The following is a 17848-nucleotide window of genomic DNA, read 5'->3' as shown; positions in this document are numbered from 1 at the left end:
AATTCACGTCCTAAAATGTATTAACAAACTCCAATAATTCTAAATATGTTCAACCTAATATAATGTGAATTGTAGTCACCTGTGGGTGGCTATTATTTCACATGTATATGAAACATTTAGATAACCTTAATGCTTGTTTAACGTGTGAAGAAAAACTACTTGTGAGCAGATTGTTCTAATCGTTAAATCAAACTAAGAGGACTAAAAATATACAACACTCACCAGATAAGAGCATAGCATCACTGTGGTGATAACTAAACTATCCAGCAAACATGTACAATTGCAAATATCACACTAACTTTTCTTGTGATATTGCACAGTCCCACTCAATGATATGGACATACTTGATCTGATCATAAATTTAGTCGCTTATAAACAATAATGAGTAACCCTAAAACATCAATCACGAACATTTATTCAAAAGCATGCCATACATAAATTGTGAAAAAATATCAACACCCTATAATCGAAAAATATCCAAACATAATGAACTTTTTCTTAAACCAAAATCGAGCATGAAGCAAGTCTATAAATATAATTCAATAATGAAATTTCGTTGAAGAAATTTTTTTTGATGCATCGCTCATTTAAATATGATACAAGCTTAAAGATCATGATAAATAACGGATATATGATGAATTAATATGAAAGGTGTTAAATAGTCGATGAATATAATTTTCAGAAATATGGAGAAATTTATCAAAAATAAAACCTCAATTTCATAGAGGATGCAATAAGTTTTGGACAACATAAGAAAAATTCGTAATAGGTTACTCAACTCGATAATAAGTTAATTTATGTAAATTTTCTTTTATGCACTTTTAAGAAATAACATAAAATCATGTGCCGATTATTTAATTACCATAATGTATGATCAGATATTGTACACTTCAACGTTATCTTAAACATGTGAACTCAAATTACCTGTGGGTAACTGTTGTTCTAATACATTTAAGAAAAACAATATTATAAGTACTTGACATGATAACGATTATGACTGGAAAAATTATTTGACATCACTTTGGTGATAGCCAAACAACTTAAAAATAATGCCATAGTAACTATTAAACCTTGCCTTTACGGCTTGGCGTATTCGTGCTTACAATAAAATTATTATTATTGCTAAGATAAAACACTCTAGTATCACTGTGGTGATAACTAAAGAATTATGACCTAAGAATCTTAAGCACAATAATTTTATACGTACAATTGAAATTATCATCAACATTGGGAGAAAAGTGAAACCTAATGACACAAGACACCCTCAAGATTCAAATCAGTTCATATCCATAATGTATGATCAATAATCATATCAGTCAATGTTTTCTTAAATACATGAACTCCAATTTCCCGTGGGTAAATTGTGTTCTAATATATTTAAGAAAAACCAATATTACAAGCATTAGAAAAACTGTGATCATGGCCAAAAGTGATTTGACATCACTGTGGTGATAGCCAATCAACTAAAATAATGCCATTATCACATGATATCGATAACCGCAAAAGCTACATTTTACGGTTTGCAAATTCATGCTTATAATAACATTATGATTATATTGAGATATAACACTCTAGCATCACTGTGGTGATAACTATAGAGTCCCATAATAATTTCAAGTATAATCTCATAAAATCCAAAAAGAAAAACAATAATCTGAGAGAAACTATTCCCTAATGCAAAAACACACAAACCATATCATAACGTACACACAAACTTTACAGTGTCAAACATGGTTCGAATTAAAATCTTATAATGAATTCGGTAAGAAATCGCCTCAGATTATATGTACATTTGTTTTCAATAAAACGGAAGCGTGATCATCGCTGGTGGTTCTAATCATACATGTAGAAAACCATAACGGACCAAATCATCAATTCAGAATCAAAACTGCATTATAGGCCAGTCCTGATCTGGATAGGAAAATGGTCCGGGTTGAGCCCAATTGGATAATGGAAGTGGTTCCGGGTTAGGCCCACTTCAATAATGGAACTGGTTCCAGGTCTGGCCCTTGTTTTTCTTTTTGTAATGGAACTGGAGTGAATAAATCCTAGTTCCGGCTGTACTAGAATGGACAGGTGCGCATGAATTTCTGATCAAAGGCCCAAAAAAATGCTGATAGTTTAACGAAATTGAAAGGCCCATTTGTGACTAATAGGGTTCTCCAACACATATTAGATTTTAAGTAATCCTACCGATTGATTAACATAATTGGATCACAGGTCAATACTTACTAGACAAAAAAATGCATTACCAAAAGTTAGTTTGTTATTAAGGTAAGGCCACTACATAGTCAAACAATTATACAGACCCTTTTGAATTTTAACTGTTTAAGACTTTAATCCATTATTAGCCCACGTGCCATTATAAAGAACGATTTTTTAGGGACCATAGTTTTTTGAGAGGACCATGATTTTATTAGGCCACCTTCCCTATAGTTATAAGGGGTGTCCTAAAGCATTGAAATAACTAACCTATCCTTAACCTAATTTAATTTAAAACCAACCCAATAACCACATATATATATATATATAACCACCACCTCCCACCATCGCCGATTACCACCACCACCACCTCCGATTATCACCACCACCAACCACCGATTACCACCACCACCTCCGATTACCACCACCACCAACCACCACCACCACTGTATATATATAGTTTAATTTAAAACATTAACAAAGATATTCTCACAAACCCATTACTTGTCATTCGTTTTTGGTTGAATAAATGAGAAGTAATCATTAAAATGAGTTGAAAATGGAAGTTGCAGAGAGGTTTAATGGAGGTTTTTTTTTTCAGAGAAAAGTTCGGTTATCACGAATTAATATTTTCTTAACAGAACTCAGAGTTCGGTTGATTCGCAAAAAAATACTTTTAACCGAACTCCTTGTATTAGAACAACACAAGTCCATAAGTTCGATTCCTTCGAAAAATAAGGATATCACCGAACTTTAGTTTACGAAAATAATGAGAAGTCCACAAGTTCGGTTCGTTCGCAAAAATGTTAAGTTTTCTTTTTGAAACTTCGTAACTGAACTCTACCTAATTCGCCAAGAAATAAATTTCGTAGTAACTGAACGTCTGCCTAATTGAATATATGCATATATAACCTAGCTTAATTGGGGGCCATCGGAATTAATTGGGGGCCATGCACTAGAGGACAAAAAAAGGTCACCAGAACCTAATTTGGGTCACCCCTTATAAAAATATTTTTTAAATGGCTAAAATGCCCCTAAATGATTAGAGTTAAAATTTAATTAATTAGTGATAATCTTACTTAATTAGAGTTTAATTATTTTTTTCCAGATTTTTTGTCTGCAATTTTTAGTCTAACTTTTTTTTTTGCCCAGATAGTATGAAAAATCGTCAAGGTATTAAAAAATTTCATTGACGACCCTCAACAATCGTTAATGTTTAGACTGTTTAAGTGACGACTCTAAACTGTCGAAGATTCATTAATGGCGGAAATGTACGACAGTTTTGGGTCGTCATAAAAATGATCAATTCCCTGACGACCCTTTGGAAAGGTCGTTATTGTTTTGGTTACGCATTTGACGACTTAAACAGTCGTTAATGTTTTAGAAATGTCGTTATAGACTGTCGTTAATCTCTAAAAAGAGTCGTTAGTGTATGACAGTTTATAGTCGTTATTGATTTGATCATGATGTATATGACGACCCTAAACTATCGTTAATGTCGGTGAAGGGTCGTTAATGAGGGTCGTTACTTGAAAAAAAAATATTAATCAAGGGTAAAATAGTATATTCATCTTTCGATTTTTACACCCCTGAAAAATTTGGGGGGAAAACAAAATTCCATGGCCCCCAATTAAGCTAGGATATATAAGCCCAGTTCGGTTGATTCGCAAAATATGTTGAAGTTTGCGAACCAACCGAACTTCTAACACTAGGTTACTTTTAACCTGCAGTTCGGTTGGGAATTTGGTTGCGTTGAAGTTTGCGAACTAACCGAACACACAAGATGTACCCAAATAAATTAATTATTAAGTTCAAAGTTCAGTTACCTACCATTTTATCCTAGGTAACCGAACATTACACTGTATGACCAAAACCTCCATTAACGAGCGAGTTCAGTAACATGCGTGTTTGGAAAACGTAACCGAACTAAACTTTCAGGTGTGTTCGGTTACATGTCCTTGACATATGGTAACCGAACTGGACCAAATCTACATAAAAAATTTCATTTTTTTCTGAAAGTTTGGAGCAGTTCAACCAACACTAGCTAAGTTTGAATCATACCTGGGTACCCAAATACCCTTCCTCCGGTTGTGGTTGGTAAAATCCATCGTTTTTCATGTTTTCCTTCTTCATCTTCTCTAACTTTATTCTCTCAATAATTCTACTTCTTTAAAACAAAAAAAACATCTGTTTTTTTAATCTCACTAATTATCTTTAACTTAATCATCTCACTAATCATTATACTAACTATTATTAACACTAACTAATCATAACTCAAAATTAATCAGAGGGTAATTTAGGTATTAATATAAATATCTAGATAAGGGGTGACCTAGATTTACTTCTAATGTCTTTACCCAAAATAAAACCATGGTCCCCTCAAAAAAACCATGTTCCCCAAAAAATCGTTCATTATAAACCAAGAAACTGTCCGGCCTAAATGTGCAGGCACATACGCTGGTTTTCTCTTCTGTCTTCCAAACCTAAAGAAGACACGAAGAACACCTAAACACTAATGACCGGAAAAAAAAATTATATGTATTTTTAATTTTGTTTCAAATATCACAAAATGATAATCATGATTTGTTTTCATGACTGAATCGTATAAAACTTGATGTGAAATCTGAGAACATAGTCGCATACAAAAAATGACACGTTATTGCATCCTGTCAACGGACGATCATGAGTTCTAAACATAAGCTCTAGATGCAAACTATAAGATTTATTTTATATATATATACTTAAATAGGATCGTTGAACTTCATGATAATTATATAATTAATATGCAATAATAGTTTATGAGAAATACCTTATAGCGCTAATCCGTAGTATATCATCGATCAATTGGTGGTAACTATAATACCTTGTGGAGGTCATGGTTTCTCTCTCTTCACCTTAGCCGTACTGAGTTATTCCTTGGGTACAATAATGATGGTTATTATTTCCCTTTCATAGGTAGAGAGAGGACCAAGTTCCTAGGTTTTAGTTATATCATTAGATCTCGACCGTCCATCAAATAAGAGATATAAAGGAAATAATCCCAGAAATGATAACCGACGTGTTTAGCAATATTCTGTAATTAACACAATTATTACATGGCCCAAAAGAATATTACTATATATAGAAATATTCTTACAAGAACACCTAAAAGAGCGTGGAATGGACTCTGGCATTGCATTGCATTGCCAGAAACCATGTTCTTTTCCGCTGATCTCTCCTTTCTCCTCGGTCCACAAAGAAAATAATGTAGGACAATGCCAACAGTGCATCACGCAAGAAAGCATTCACCGAGCCGGAATCACTAACCAAGACTAACATGATAGAAAATCACTAGTGATCTTGCAGAAGAGAATACGACGTCATCTCGTTCAGCAGGTGCGAGTGGAAAAGTGGGATCCGGTATTCTTGGTCATCTTGATTGAGCTGGTTGGTTATGTTGTGCTATCGAGGTATCTTCAATTGTTTAGGTTAAATAAATTTTGGAACTTCTAGTATTTGTATTTCAATTGTTTCTTTGTATTTCTTGTTTTGTTTGTTTATTTATTTCTTTTTGCTTCGAACACTGTTTGTTTAGTCTTGCAGACTTTATATTTTGGGCCTGCAAGTCTTTCCTTCCTGCAACTGTTCCAGAATACAAGCTAAAGGAAGCTGAGCAAGTCCTATCCGCTTCAAATATTTGTACTATGTCTGGCTACATATTAGACTTTGTGCTTAAATTTTCCTGGATCATGCATTTACTAATCCTAGCATTTTTAGGGGCCACCTAAAAGGAATTAGGGGCCAATAATAAGACAAAATAGGGTCACCCAAACCTAAATTGAAGCAAGCCCTTATCTCGCGTATTTCGTAATGGTAAAGTTACCCTTCCACAATCGGTAGTTAATACTACAATCGGTAGTAAAGTGTGTTACTTTAGCCTCCAAATATACTCAATTTTCGAATTTTCGGTACTGCCATAATCGGTAGTTAATTTAACTTCCGAATGTATATTGGCCCCAAAATGAGATTTAGCCAAAATTCTAAAAATTTCGAACTTTGATACTACCATAATCGGTAGTAAAGTGTGTTACTTTAACCTCCGAATATACTCAATTTTCGAATTTTGGTACTACCATAATCGGTAGTAAATTTAACTTCCGAATGTATATTGCCCCCAAAATGAGATTTTGCCAAAATTCTAAATTTTTCGAACTTTGGTACTATCATAATCGGTAGTAAAGTGTGTTACTTTAACCTCCGAATATATACTCAATTTTTGAATTTTAGTACTACCATAATCGGTAATAAATTTAACTTCAGAATATATATTGGCCCCAAAATGTGATTTTGCCAAAATCCTAAAATTTTCGAACTTTGGTACTATCATAATCGGTAGTAAAGTGTGTTACTTTAACCTCCGAAAATACTCAATTTTCGACTTTTAGGACTACCATAATCGGTAGTAAATTTAACTTCTGAATGTATATTGGCCCCAAAATTTGATTTTGCCAAAATCCTAAAATTTTCGAACTTTTGTACTACCATAATCGGTAATAAAGTGTTTTACTTTAACCTCCGAATATACTGAATTTTCAAATTTTAGTACTATCATAATCGGTAGTAAATTGTGTTAATACGTGATGCTTATTATCTACCGATTGTGTTCATGGTCCCAAATTCAAAATTTAATAAAATTTCGAAATTTTCTACTTTCACGATCGGCATTTAATGATGTTTATTATCTACCGATTGTGCGTAACTTTAAGTATATACAAATTGAATTTTTTGAATCAAGTATAATCGGTAGATAAAGTATATTATTATCTACCGATTATGTTTCTGCTACTGTAAATCCAAGAAAATTTTCGGATCAAATTTTTGATTACAAGTAATCAAATCCTAATTTTGAATCACAACTACTATCATCTATTCGTTTTGTTTGTTTAACTCCTTTTTTTTTTGATGTTCTAAGTTTCAACTTTAAGGTTAATGAATTTTGGGTTTTAATTTTAAACAATCAATCATAACATTTGTTATGATCGATGATCTTTGTTTTCAATCAAAATTAAAATGATGAATATTTTTTTCAATGGGAAGAAAAGAGAAGAAGAAGAGGAATGATATGATTATGAAAACAAAAAAAATAGGTTTAGATTTAGTATAAAGGTGAAGGACAATATAGACAATATTTCTATTTTTAAGATACTCCTTAACCCCGATGGATGAGAATAAAAAGATGACCCTTAATTCTTTTTGAATGTCCCCTAAAAATAGTAGGTTACTTCCTGATAGTAGGTTTGCTAGGTGAGACCAAAGTCATCTATATCTTTCTAGCCGACAGCACCTAATTCAAGATATATTAAATTATTAATATTGGTATCACATAACTGTAATGAAAAGGAGATTACTCAATTAATACATCTTAATTAGGTACCGTTTAGTAGCCAGTCAAGTACATGCCCTAGATATACTCCGGAACATAAATTAATACTATAACCAACTCTATGAGTAGAGCTAGGTTAATCAATGCTGGAAAAATAATCTCTGAAACTAGTTTTTCTTATCACTGTGATGAGGGATAACAGTGAGGAACATCAAAATAAGGAAGTGAAGACATTGTCGAATAATAGTCCTCGCCAAACAAATAAGTACTGGACCCTGAAATATTGTTTGGATGGTTGGCAGAAATCCTTGTGCTTGTGCTGTCATCGACAAATTTATCATGATGATTAGCTTCCCTTGGTAACATTACGTATCGTGTGGATGTTTGCATAGACTCCCGATCGTCAAGTCTGCTTTTTAGTTTCATAACCTTCATAAAATAAAGAGTTTAGAAAAGTATAGTAATAAGTACTAAGCTATGTCCAAAATCATAGATTTCTTATTGTCATGTTTGTAATAAGTAGTAGTACCTCTTGTTTGAGTTCCTGATTTTCCTTCGAGACATTCTCAAAATCCTGCTTAAGTACATTGTATAGTTCTTCAATTTTCTTTCCTTTAAGCCTGGCACGTCGATTTTGAAACCATATAGCTACTTGGCGAGGATGCAGACCTAATTCCCTCGACAGCTTCATTTTCCTTTCCGGGTCCAGCTTTACCTTATTCTTCCTTTCGTCGAGGGTAGCACCCGGCTGTTGATCCAGCTCTATCTCCTCTTGGAAACTCCTCTCCAACGCATCTACTTGTTCACTAGACAACCGCATCTTCCTCCTCGTCTCCACTTGGTTGTTGATGTTTGCATCATGACCTCCCACACCATTTTCAGCTCCGCATTCATACGCACTACTAGACCAAAGCTTCATCATCTCTGCTCCTACATATCCTATTTAAATTGCAATATAATAATGAATAGTTATAGTTAGTGTACAAATAGTTCAATAGGCAAGCACGTAAAAATAAATAAATAAGGAGTTCTGGGCCACAAAATTTACATGGAAAAGAAACTCAAACCTGGATATGGGTGACCAAAGGATTCATAGAGGTAGCGATGATCATGAACAAGTGACACATAATTCTGCTGTTGTTGCTCTCCTCCTGATGTCGTACTAGTTGGGGAAAGAATTTGAGGAGTCCTACTACTGCAATAACTCCAATTAGCCATTACCGAAATTGGCAGAATGTCTACTGGATTGGGTTATGTACTAGATAAGATGTTACTAAATATAACCGAAAGTTTATGTATCTACTATAACTGCTACTTCTACTACAATTATATATATATATATATATATTCAGGTGAGCTTTCTTATACCAAAACTAGTTTGGTAATGTTATGCTTCAAAGTAAAATGGTGCGTGTTAAGTGAGAGGGAAATAGAGAGTCTAGCAAAATCTGAAGTGAAAGAGACATAAGAGAGACATATTATCATCAAAGGAAATGAGAGTACACTCACAGGGTTGGCAATATGTAGATTGAGATAAAACGATGAGAGTTGAAATTAAAAATTGAGATGAAGACAAGTGATACCTAGTACAATATATATGACGTATAATCTATAAATCTATATGCAGTCATTTTCATATGCAGCAGTGTACGAAGTTATTGCATTATGCAGTCATTTTCATATGTTACCTATACAACGTTTCTATGCTTATCTCATCACCCATGTATAGCTGCTGGGTTATAGACAAAACACCATAAGAAAAAAGCCTGCTTGTACTAATCCCGACATGATAGTTCTTAAGTACTGTCATAGATTCATGCCTTCCGTTTATGTTATCTGTATGGCAGAAATGAAGATCTTTACCTAAAAGGGAAGAGCTGTTGGTCAATAACCATAGAATAAAATAAATAGATTAAAAAAAAATATTAGCCCTCCAAAAAGGAAACCAACAAATTGAACACGTGGTGCCTTTGTGAATGGCTCATGTAACCAAGTAAAGAAGGGCATATAGTAGTTCCAATGGATTCACTAATGGCAGAAGCAGCGTCAAAGTTGGATTTACTTGGATTGTATCGGTGAAGATATTGTTTTAGATGTTGATAAGTATGATATGAGAGGGTTGGCACTTGGCAGTAACTAGATTAAAATGAAGAAAGTATACTGAAAACATCCATAGGCATCATTACGTTACTAGAAACAGTATAGGAAATAGAATATCTTGGGTTTTATTGGGCCTTGTGGAGGCAGCACCCATTCAATGCATTTCGAAGGAAACCTATTTTGAGGCATACTAAATTTTTTTGAGGCATACTAAATAATGCCGAATTAGGGTCACTAAATAAAAAATAACATCACCCCTTATCCACTCTTTTTGATAATGACATAACTATCTTTACATAATTAGTGTTAATGATTATGATTAGATTTGATTAGCTAGGAATTTTAAGGATTGATTAAAAATTAAATTATTAGTGGTGAATTAGTAGATAAATCAAATTTATGTGAGAGAGTTGAGATTTTTGAGAGGAATAAGAAGAAGTTAAAAAAAATTGGGCTTTGAATTGAGATTTTAGTGATTAAAAGTGAACAAAATGTGTGATTCAAATCATAGATAGACTTCTATACGAGGTTTAATTTCTTTTTATAAGTTGAATCTGTCAAAAAATTGAATTTTTAAAACCCAGATCTACTGACCAGATGAACAGTTCGACTGATAACTTTTCAGCCGAACTTCACTCTGTAACTGACGAATTTTGGTTCGGGCTGATTCGAAAAAGCTGAGGTTCACTGAAAAGTTATCAGCCGAACTTCACTCTGTAACTGACGAATTTTGATTCGGCTGATTCGAACAAAATTTAGCAAAGTCGCATTAGCCGAACATAGTGTTTCTCTAAATCATACACGAGGTTCGTCTCAAAATTGACACTCGAAGATCAGCCGAACTGATCTTCTGAAAATCCTAATTTTATCTTTGAAATCATATTCTATCGATCAAACAAAATAAAATCAATCAAAAACAAGATGAGTTTGTTACACATACATTCTAAAATACATCTAAGAGCAATTGAGATTTGGATTTCGCACTTCAACATCGTTCACTTCGATTCGTGTTTGCTTTGCTTTGCTTGATCAATTTCTTGATTGAATTGGAGTCCAAGATGTTTGAGTTTAAAGTTTATTTTGATTTTTGATTTTAGGTTTTCGAGGATAAGGGCACTCTAGTAATTTAAATTGTTTAAGAATATATAGGTAATTGCACTATCTTTAGACACCCCTTATAAACCCACCCTAGATGGTACAATGAATGAGTATGCCTCAAAAAAAATGAGTATGCCTCAAAAAAGGTTTCTTTCGAAGTGGTGTACTTGTAGCAAATAGTTCAAGTGATTTTAAGCAACCATAGATTCAAGTGTACTAATCCCGACATGGATGTAGCTCTATCTCCTCTTGGAAACTCCTCTCCAACGCATCTACTTGTTCACTAGACAACCGCATCTTCCTCCTCTCCAACAACCATGAGAGGTCACGGTCAACTATCCCTTGGGGCGACCCTGGATGGTACATGATCTGGATCAATAAAAGTTAATAATGTATTGCTGGATTTTCAGCTAAAAATGTGTATTGGAGAAGACACAATCCTCATTGATTTCAATATGACATAAATTCAATACCTAGTACAAAATGCCCATATCTATTCGCAGTATACAGTTCTTTTCATATGCAACGTACGTCGTTGCATCATGCAGTCATTTTCATATGTACTAATCCGAATATAAATGCACTACTAACTGTCGCAGAATTGTGCCTTTATAGACTTCACAGATGTGTGATCTGTGTCTGTGTGGCTAGGTATCGTTAAATTGTAAAGGAAAAGTGAAACACAAATATTGGTTCCCGGCACAGAAAAGGAAAACAACAATTCGAAAGGGCATAGATGGCATATGTAATGGAAGTAAAGAAGGGATAGCTAGGTTAGTCATCTTGAGGACAACATGTCCTTGGAAAGATAAAGAGCTAAAATTTTAAACTATCTTGGAAAAATCGTATGTACGAATTCTTCCATAACTAGTAACACAAACTAGAACTTGGCTTACATATTAAATGGCGGTAGGAACCGTTAGAATGTTTAAACTCAATCTTAGGTCACCAATCCTCGTCCTCGGAATCGGATACAGTATTATTACCTTGGAATAGGATTACGAAGAAGGTACTCTTCCCTTTCCTCTACCTGCAATTAAGAGACAAGTAAGAAAATTAGAGCATCTAATGGGGAGCTATACTATATCAAATATATAAATTACAGAGTGTGGCATATATGATACCAAGGGGCCATATTTTGCATGTAGATCCTTGACGTCATGACGCCCTCTAGTGATGCTTTCTGCCGTAATAAAACAAAGTACCAAAGAAAAATTCTCTTTAAATTTCAGTAAATAAACATTTACACCTACAGAAACTGCGAGAGGATCATAGACAAGAGAGAATATATATACCATCAACTGCCTGTCCTTTCACTTCATTGCAAAAAGCAGCAGAATAGATAGCTCGTAGGGCGACATCTATTGCCTCTTCTACTGACATCTGCTATTTGAATCTAGCCAGGCAAAAAAGATAAATAAATAAATGAAGGAATAATAGATACTTTCCTAGTAAATTTCCTTGTTTGATTTCTGGAAAATCAATCAAATAAACATTAACCCGAAAACAAGATAAGTGAAAGAGAAATTCCTATTTAGTCCAAAAACCCGACCCGGGATTACTGTGTAGTCCAGAGGGATAAACAAATTATCCGCTGGTCCAAAAATGTTTAAAAACAGCGGCAGTTACCTTTATACCCATAACACGGGATTATGTCAGTTCCTTTTTCATTTTTCTTCTTCTCAGTTTTCAGTTTCTTCTCTCTCAGTTCTCTCTCTTCTTTCAAATTCAGTTACCGAAATTTAAAATCAGTTACAGGAAAACGAAATCGATAAAGGTTATCAACAACAATTACCGAAATTTGAAATCGAAAATCTATCAACAACAGTTACAGAAAACCTAATTTTCAGACCTAATTTTCATTTCATTCAATTGAAGAGAGAAAACGGTATTGAATAAAAAAATTAAGAGGAAAATTACAGAAGAAATTACAGAAGAAAACCATTCTCCAGCAAAAAGAAGAAGAAAAAACGATGATGATTCACCAACAACAAACCCCGAAGAAACCCCACTGATGTTACTCCTTCACCAATAACAAGAAGTAGAAGAAAACCATTCTCAATAGAATCACTACATATTTTTATGTAGTGTCTGGTATACATGTTTTCATATGTTGTATATGTAATTTGTGACAACATATTGACATGCAGTGTGTGATTCATATGTAATTTGTTCAATAGAAACACAACATCTCTGTGAGTCATATGTATTACATGTTTTTCATCTGTTGTGTATGTAATTTGACACAACATATTGACATGCAGTGTGTGATTCATATGTTTTATATCTGTACTACATATCAATATGTTGTCTGCAATTTGTTCTTATTGATATGTAATGATAGCATCTCAACTTGATATGTGTGCTACATATTATTATCTGCCTTTAATATGTAATGTGTACAAAACTTTTGGTTTACAAAAACAACAAAAACCAAAGGAAAGAAAGCAGATGTTGCTCCTGAAGCAAAAAGCAAAAGAAAAACAGCAGCGACAACTACTAAAGCAAAAGGAAAAACAGCGACAAAGGCTGCTACTCCTTCACCACCAGCAAAGGGGAACAAAGCACTTGTCCTGAGAGCTGCTACTCCTTCTCCAAAAGGAAAGGGAAAAGCAAAAAGGGGGAAAGCAAAAGCGCTCCTGAAAGAAGGTTTGTAATGTTAAAAGTGAAGACAATTCTTAATAACGAGGGGGCGCTTCCCCCTCGACCCCCGTAAATTGTGGTTCATATGTAGTTATCAGTATGTAGTTATAAAATTACCAGTATGTTGTGGTATTTGATATGTAGTTGTTTCATGTTCATGGTAGATACATTAACTATATATTTGATATGGTGTAGGGGAAGAGAAGGGGAAGAAAGCACTTGCCTTGAGAGCTGCTACTCCTTCACCAAAAGCAAAAGGGGGGAAAGCAAATGTAGAAGGTATGTAGTACAACTACATATAAGAACAAAGCGTATGAATAATATGTATCCTTAATAACATATGTTTATGAGTATGTAATGATGCATTGCTGTGCTTGTTTTTGGTATTAAGTGTTTTTACATTTTTACTGTATCAAAGCAGATACATATGCCATACGTACTATTACAAATCGATATGTAGTTAAAATAATACGTAGTGGTATCTACTATTATATATCAATATGTAGAGGTAAATACTTATACTCTCATAACATATTACATATCAATATGTAGAGGTAAAATACTTATACTCTCATAACATATTACATATAAATATGTAGAGGTAGATACTTATATTCTCGTATGTACAGTTAATAATATGTAGTTTCAAGACTTGGTAGATATTACAACTAAATATTGATGATGTAACTACATATTTGATATACCATATTGATATGTACTGTAATAGTTTTTGGTTCTTGTTATTGTGTAGGTGCTAATAAGCGTTAGAAAGGAGATGGAAAACCACGAAGTTTATACCGTGGCGGTTTCAGGGGCTTGTGGGGGCTTGCGAAGACTATTAGGACCACTAAGAAGGATATTGCAAAGTCCACTGAAAACCTTGAGTTGAGTGAGTTGCAGCTGAAGATGATTTCTGAAGCATCATTCGTTAACCTGTTCCTAATGTTCTGGTACACAAGATTTGAGTTGGAACATTGGTTGAAGATTGAAGATGCAATGACGAAAATGTTACGCTGTTACGTTAGGGGTCAAGATCCAAACAAGCTTAGATTTGTCTTTAAAAGGCATGGCCAACCGAATGAGCTAGTATCCACACCAGAAGAAATGGCACTTATTTATGGGATGCCGAGAATTCCAAATAGGGAATATCTTGATTATATGCTTACACAAGTCAATAAAAAAAGTGGATGGCGTGAAACAAAATTTTTCAAAAGGAATTTTCCTACTGATACGAAAGCTGGTGATAAAGTAACTAGGCCAATGATTGTGAAGGAAATCTTGAAAATCCTTAAACGAACACCAATTAATCTAAAAAAGAAGAAGTCTGATGAAGAGTCTCTGCAAAGAGTGGGTGATCAATCAAATGAAGATTTTGAAGAAGACGAGGAAGACGAGGAATATTTCATGGCCTGACCTCATCCATTCTCATTTAGAGAAAAAGCTGAATGAAAACGTGGAATCCGTAGAACGCACAAATGGTTGTGCTATTTATTTGTTGGTAAGAATCTATTTATTTGTTTTTTCTACTTCAAAATGTTTTTGTTTTATGTGTTTTCTACATTTTGATAGTATATCTAATACTGCATATCAATATTTTGCAGCCATGGTTTGCGGAGCATACCCATTTGGTGGCGCCCGAGGATATAGTGACAGAACCTGCAGGAATGTATGTGCCAAGAGTGGCTAGGTGGAATCATACAAAGATATGTGCTGAGTTCCTAAAGTATATTGATCTTTCTGAGTATCAGGTTAACTTGCCGTACGTATTTTGTCATAATAAAAATATATATTGATAAGTACATGTAGTTCGACATATTGATATGTAATTATTAGCATATCAATATGTAGTAGTTATTAGCATATCAATATGCTACTACATATTAGCATATCAATATGTAGTAGTTATTAGCATATCAATTTGTGGTGATACATATTGATATGTAGTTATTAGCATATCAATATGTAGTTTTCCCTGTGTATCTAATAGAGAAAGAACTACTACATGTTTTTTTTTGGTAATATCTAATATGTAGTTGCTTTTTTACATTTATTTGATTTGTACCAGTTCCATGTTGATTTCAAAGACGAGATCACACACGAAGAAAGACAAATCCTTAATCGTATTTCAAGAAGGATTCAACAGGAAGCAAATGATGATGCTTTTTGTTTAGATGACAATTCTGAATCGGAAGAAGAGAAATAAGAAGAGGAAGAAGAGAAGGAAGAAGAGAAGGAAGAAGAGGACTCAGTATTGGGGGGAGAAGATTGGAAAATTAAATACGATGATTTGAGGAATACAATATCTGCCAAATGGAGTGAATTCAACATAATGCAGCAAGAGGGAGAGCCGGTTGACGCTTCAAAGCTTGAGTTCATGTTGCATGATATTTACCGGAAAGCTTTCCCTTTGCAGAGAGAATCCATCCAGGAAGATTATGTTAGCTTGGGATGTACACCTACTCCAAGAAACCCCAATGAAGAGTTGAATGTGGACCAAATAGTTGAGAACGAAATACAAGGTTCTCCGGAAGATCAAATAGATGCTAATGTCAACATTCCTGAAGTTGGTTTGTCAAAACCGAAAGACAAACTCATGCTAATGCCACCTCTGAGGTTGAATTGTCAACAACTTCAGTATTGAAGTTCCATGATGTTGAAGTTCCGCGTTCTGAGGTTAAAAATTGGGCTAAATCTAATTTGGAGCAAAAAGTCAAAGAGATACAAGAGAAAAAGGGCAAAGAAAACACACAGGTAAGTAGCATATCAGTACGTAGTCTAAGTAGCATATCAATATCTATCTGTTACATATCAATATGTAGTGGTATCTACCATTACATATTGATATGTAGCAGTACATTCTTGTATACCACTATCTATCTGTTACATATCAATATCTATCTGTTACTTATCAATATGTAGTGGTATCTACCGTTACATATTGATATGTAACAGTACATTCTTGTAGTGAAACATATTTATATGTAACAGTACATTCTTGTGGCTTCAGAAGAGTTTCATTTGCTGGATGTACCTTTGTTTAATATGATGTCGAGTTTGGAACACATTGAAAAGCTGTCTATGCCAGATTTTATAGAAATGACCAACTCTGGCATTGGTGTTTATGCCGAAGAGTTTGCAGACCTCCTTCCAGATAACAACGATGGTCTTTTTGGTATTAACTTACGAGAACAATTTGATAATCAGTTTGGAAGAGATTTGCGGCCTTTACAAATTCCACAAGAAACAACTGAACAACAAGAACCCATTGAACCGAAAGATGCAGGTGAAGTTACAGGTAAGCAACAAGAATACGTACCTACAACCAGTTCAAAAAGTCATTTGGAGTTTGCATCACAAGATCCTTTGTATGTTTCATCACAAGATGTTCTGGATGTCCCCTCGCAAGATGTTTTGAAGGTTCCATCACAGGTGAATGATATGTACTAAAAATCTCATTTTGTGTAGTTAATATTACACTACAAACCAATATTGGCGATGGATGAAAGTATCAAGAAGATTATTGTACCAATGTGCCACCATAATCTTCATTGGACGCTAATTGAGTATGACTGCGAAAAAATGGTGTTCAACCACTACAATTCTTCTAAGGCTGACTGCAAAATGGAAAACTACATGTACGTACCTATCAACGTGTACTTGATGGAGAAGAACAAAGTAACAATGAAGAATGTAATAGTGAATGAATGTGAAGCACCTCAACAAGGGGGATCGCCAGACTGTCTACTGTTTGTGATGCATTTTATGACGATGAAGTCAAAAATAAAATATGTGGGAGTGCCTTTGGGAGATGATGAAGAAGTGCAAGCAAAGATTCGTAACAAAAGGGTCCCGTTAGCATGCAAATTGCTGAAAGCATCTCCACCAGAAATCAGTTGGCAGATAACACAAAAATAGTCTTACTTACTAAAAGTAATCTGACAGTACATATCACTAGTTACTTATTTTCTTTTCTTTTTATTCTTGGTTACATTTCATTTCATGAGTTCAAGAATGTTCAAAAACATATACCTTTTCCAAACATGTTTTTTTTGGGTATATCTAATATGTAGTGATTTTTAATTTGAATTTGGGTTTAACTTTAATGTAGTGATATTTCAATTGTGTTACTTAAACATGATTTTGTGTTGTTGATACGAGGGGGCGATGCCCCCTCGACCCCCGTGAAGATGGTGAATCAGCTAGAAAACCACATATCATAATTAAACTAACCACTACATATCAGCAAGTATTGATTGTTTTCTTTAATATGTACTAACCTGATTGAAACCACAAAATTTTTTGTGGAATTGTAATTATGATATGTTCTAAATAATCTTAGTGGAAGATGGTTAAACATTACAATACTGACATGTAATTTCAGTATGTAAATACTTCACTACTGGTGATAAATACTGACATTTTGATACACTTAACAACATATTT

At 34.0% G+C, this 17848-nt stretch overlaps 1 protein-coding gene across 1 annotated transcript; it reads right to left on the bottom strand.

The window, feature by feature from the left end:
* Positions 1–7744: 7744 nt before the first annotated feature.
* On the bottom strand, positions 7745–8782 carry LOC113357207 (homeobox-leucine zipper protein ATHB-21-like). Its single transcript, XM_026600543.1, has 3 exons — positions 8632–8782; positions 8094–8503; positions 7745–7993 (listed from the first exon to the last, which is right to left on the bottom strand). Exons 1-3 carry the CDS (start codon positions 8780–8782, stop codon positions 7745–7747), a joined length of 810 nt encoding a protein of 269 aa, XP_026456328.1.
* Positions 8783–17848: the final 9066 nt, after the last annotated feature.

Source organism: Papaver somniferum, chromosome 1 (genome assembly GCF_003573695.1).
Source record: "Papaver somniferum cultivar HN1 chromosome 1, ASM357369v1, whole genome shotgun sequence".
Classification (NCBI taxonomy): domain Eukaryota; kingdom Viridiplantae; phylum Streptophyta; class Magnoliopsida; order Ranunculales; family Papaveraceae; genus Papaver; species Papaver somniferum.
This window is presented reverse-complemented; position numbering and strand designations above follow the sequence as displayed.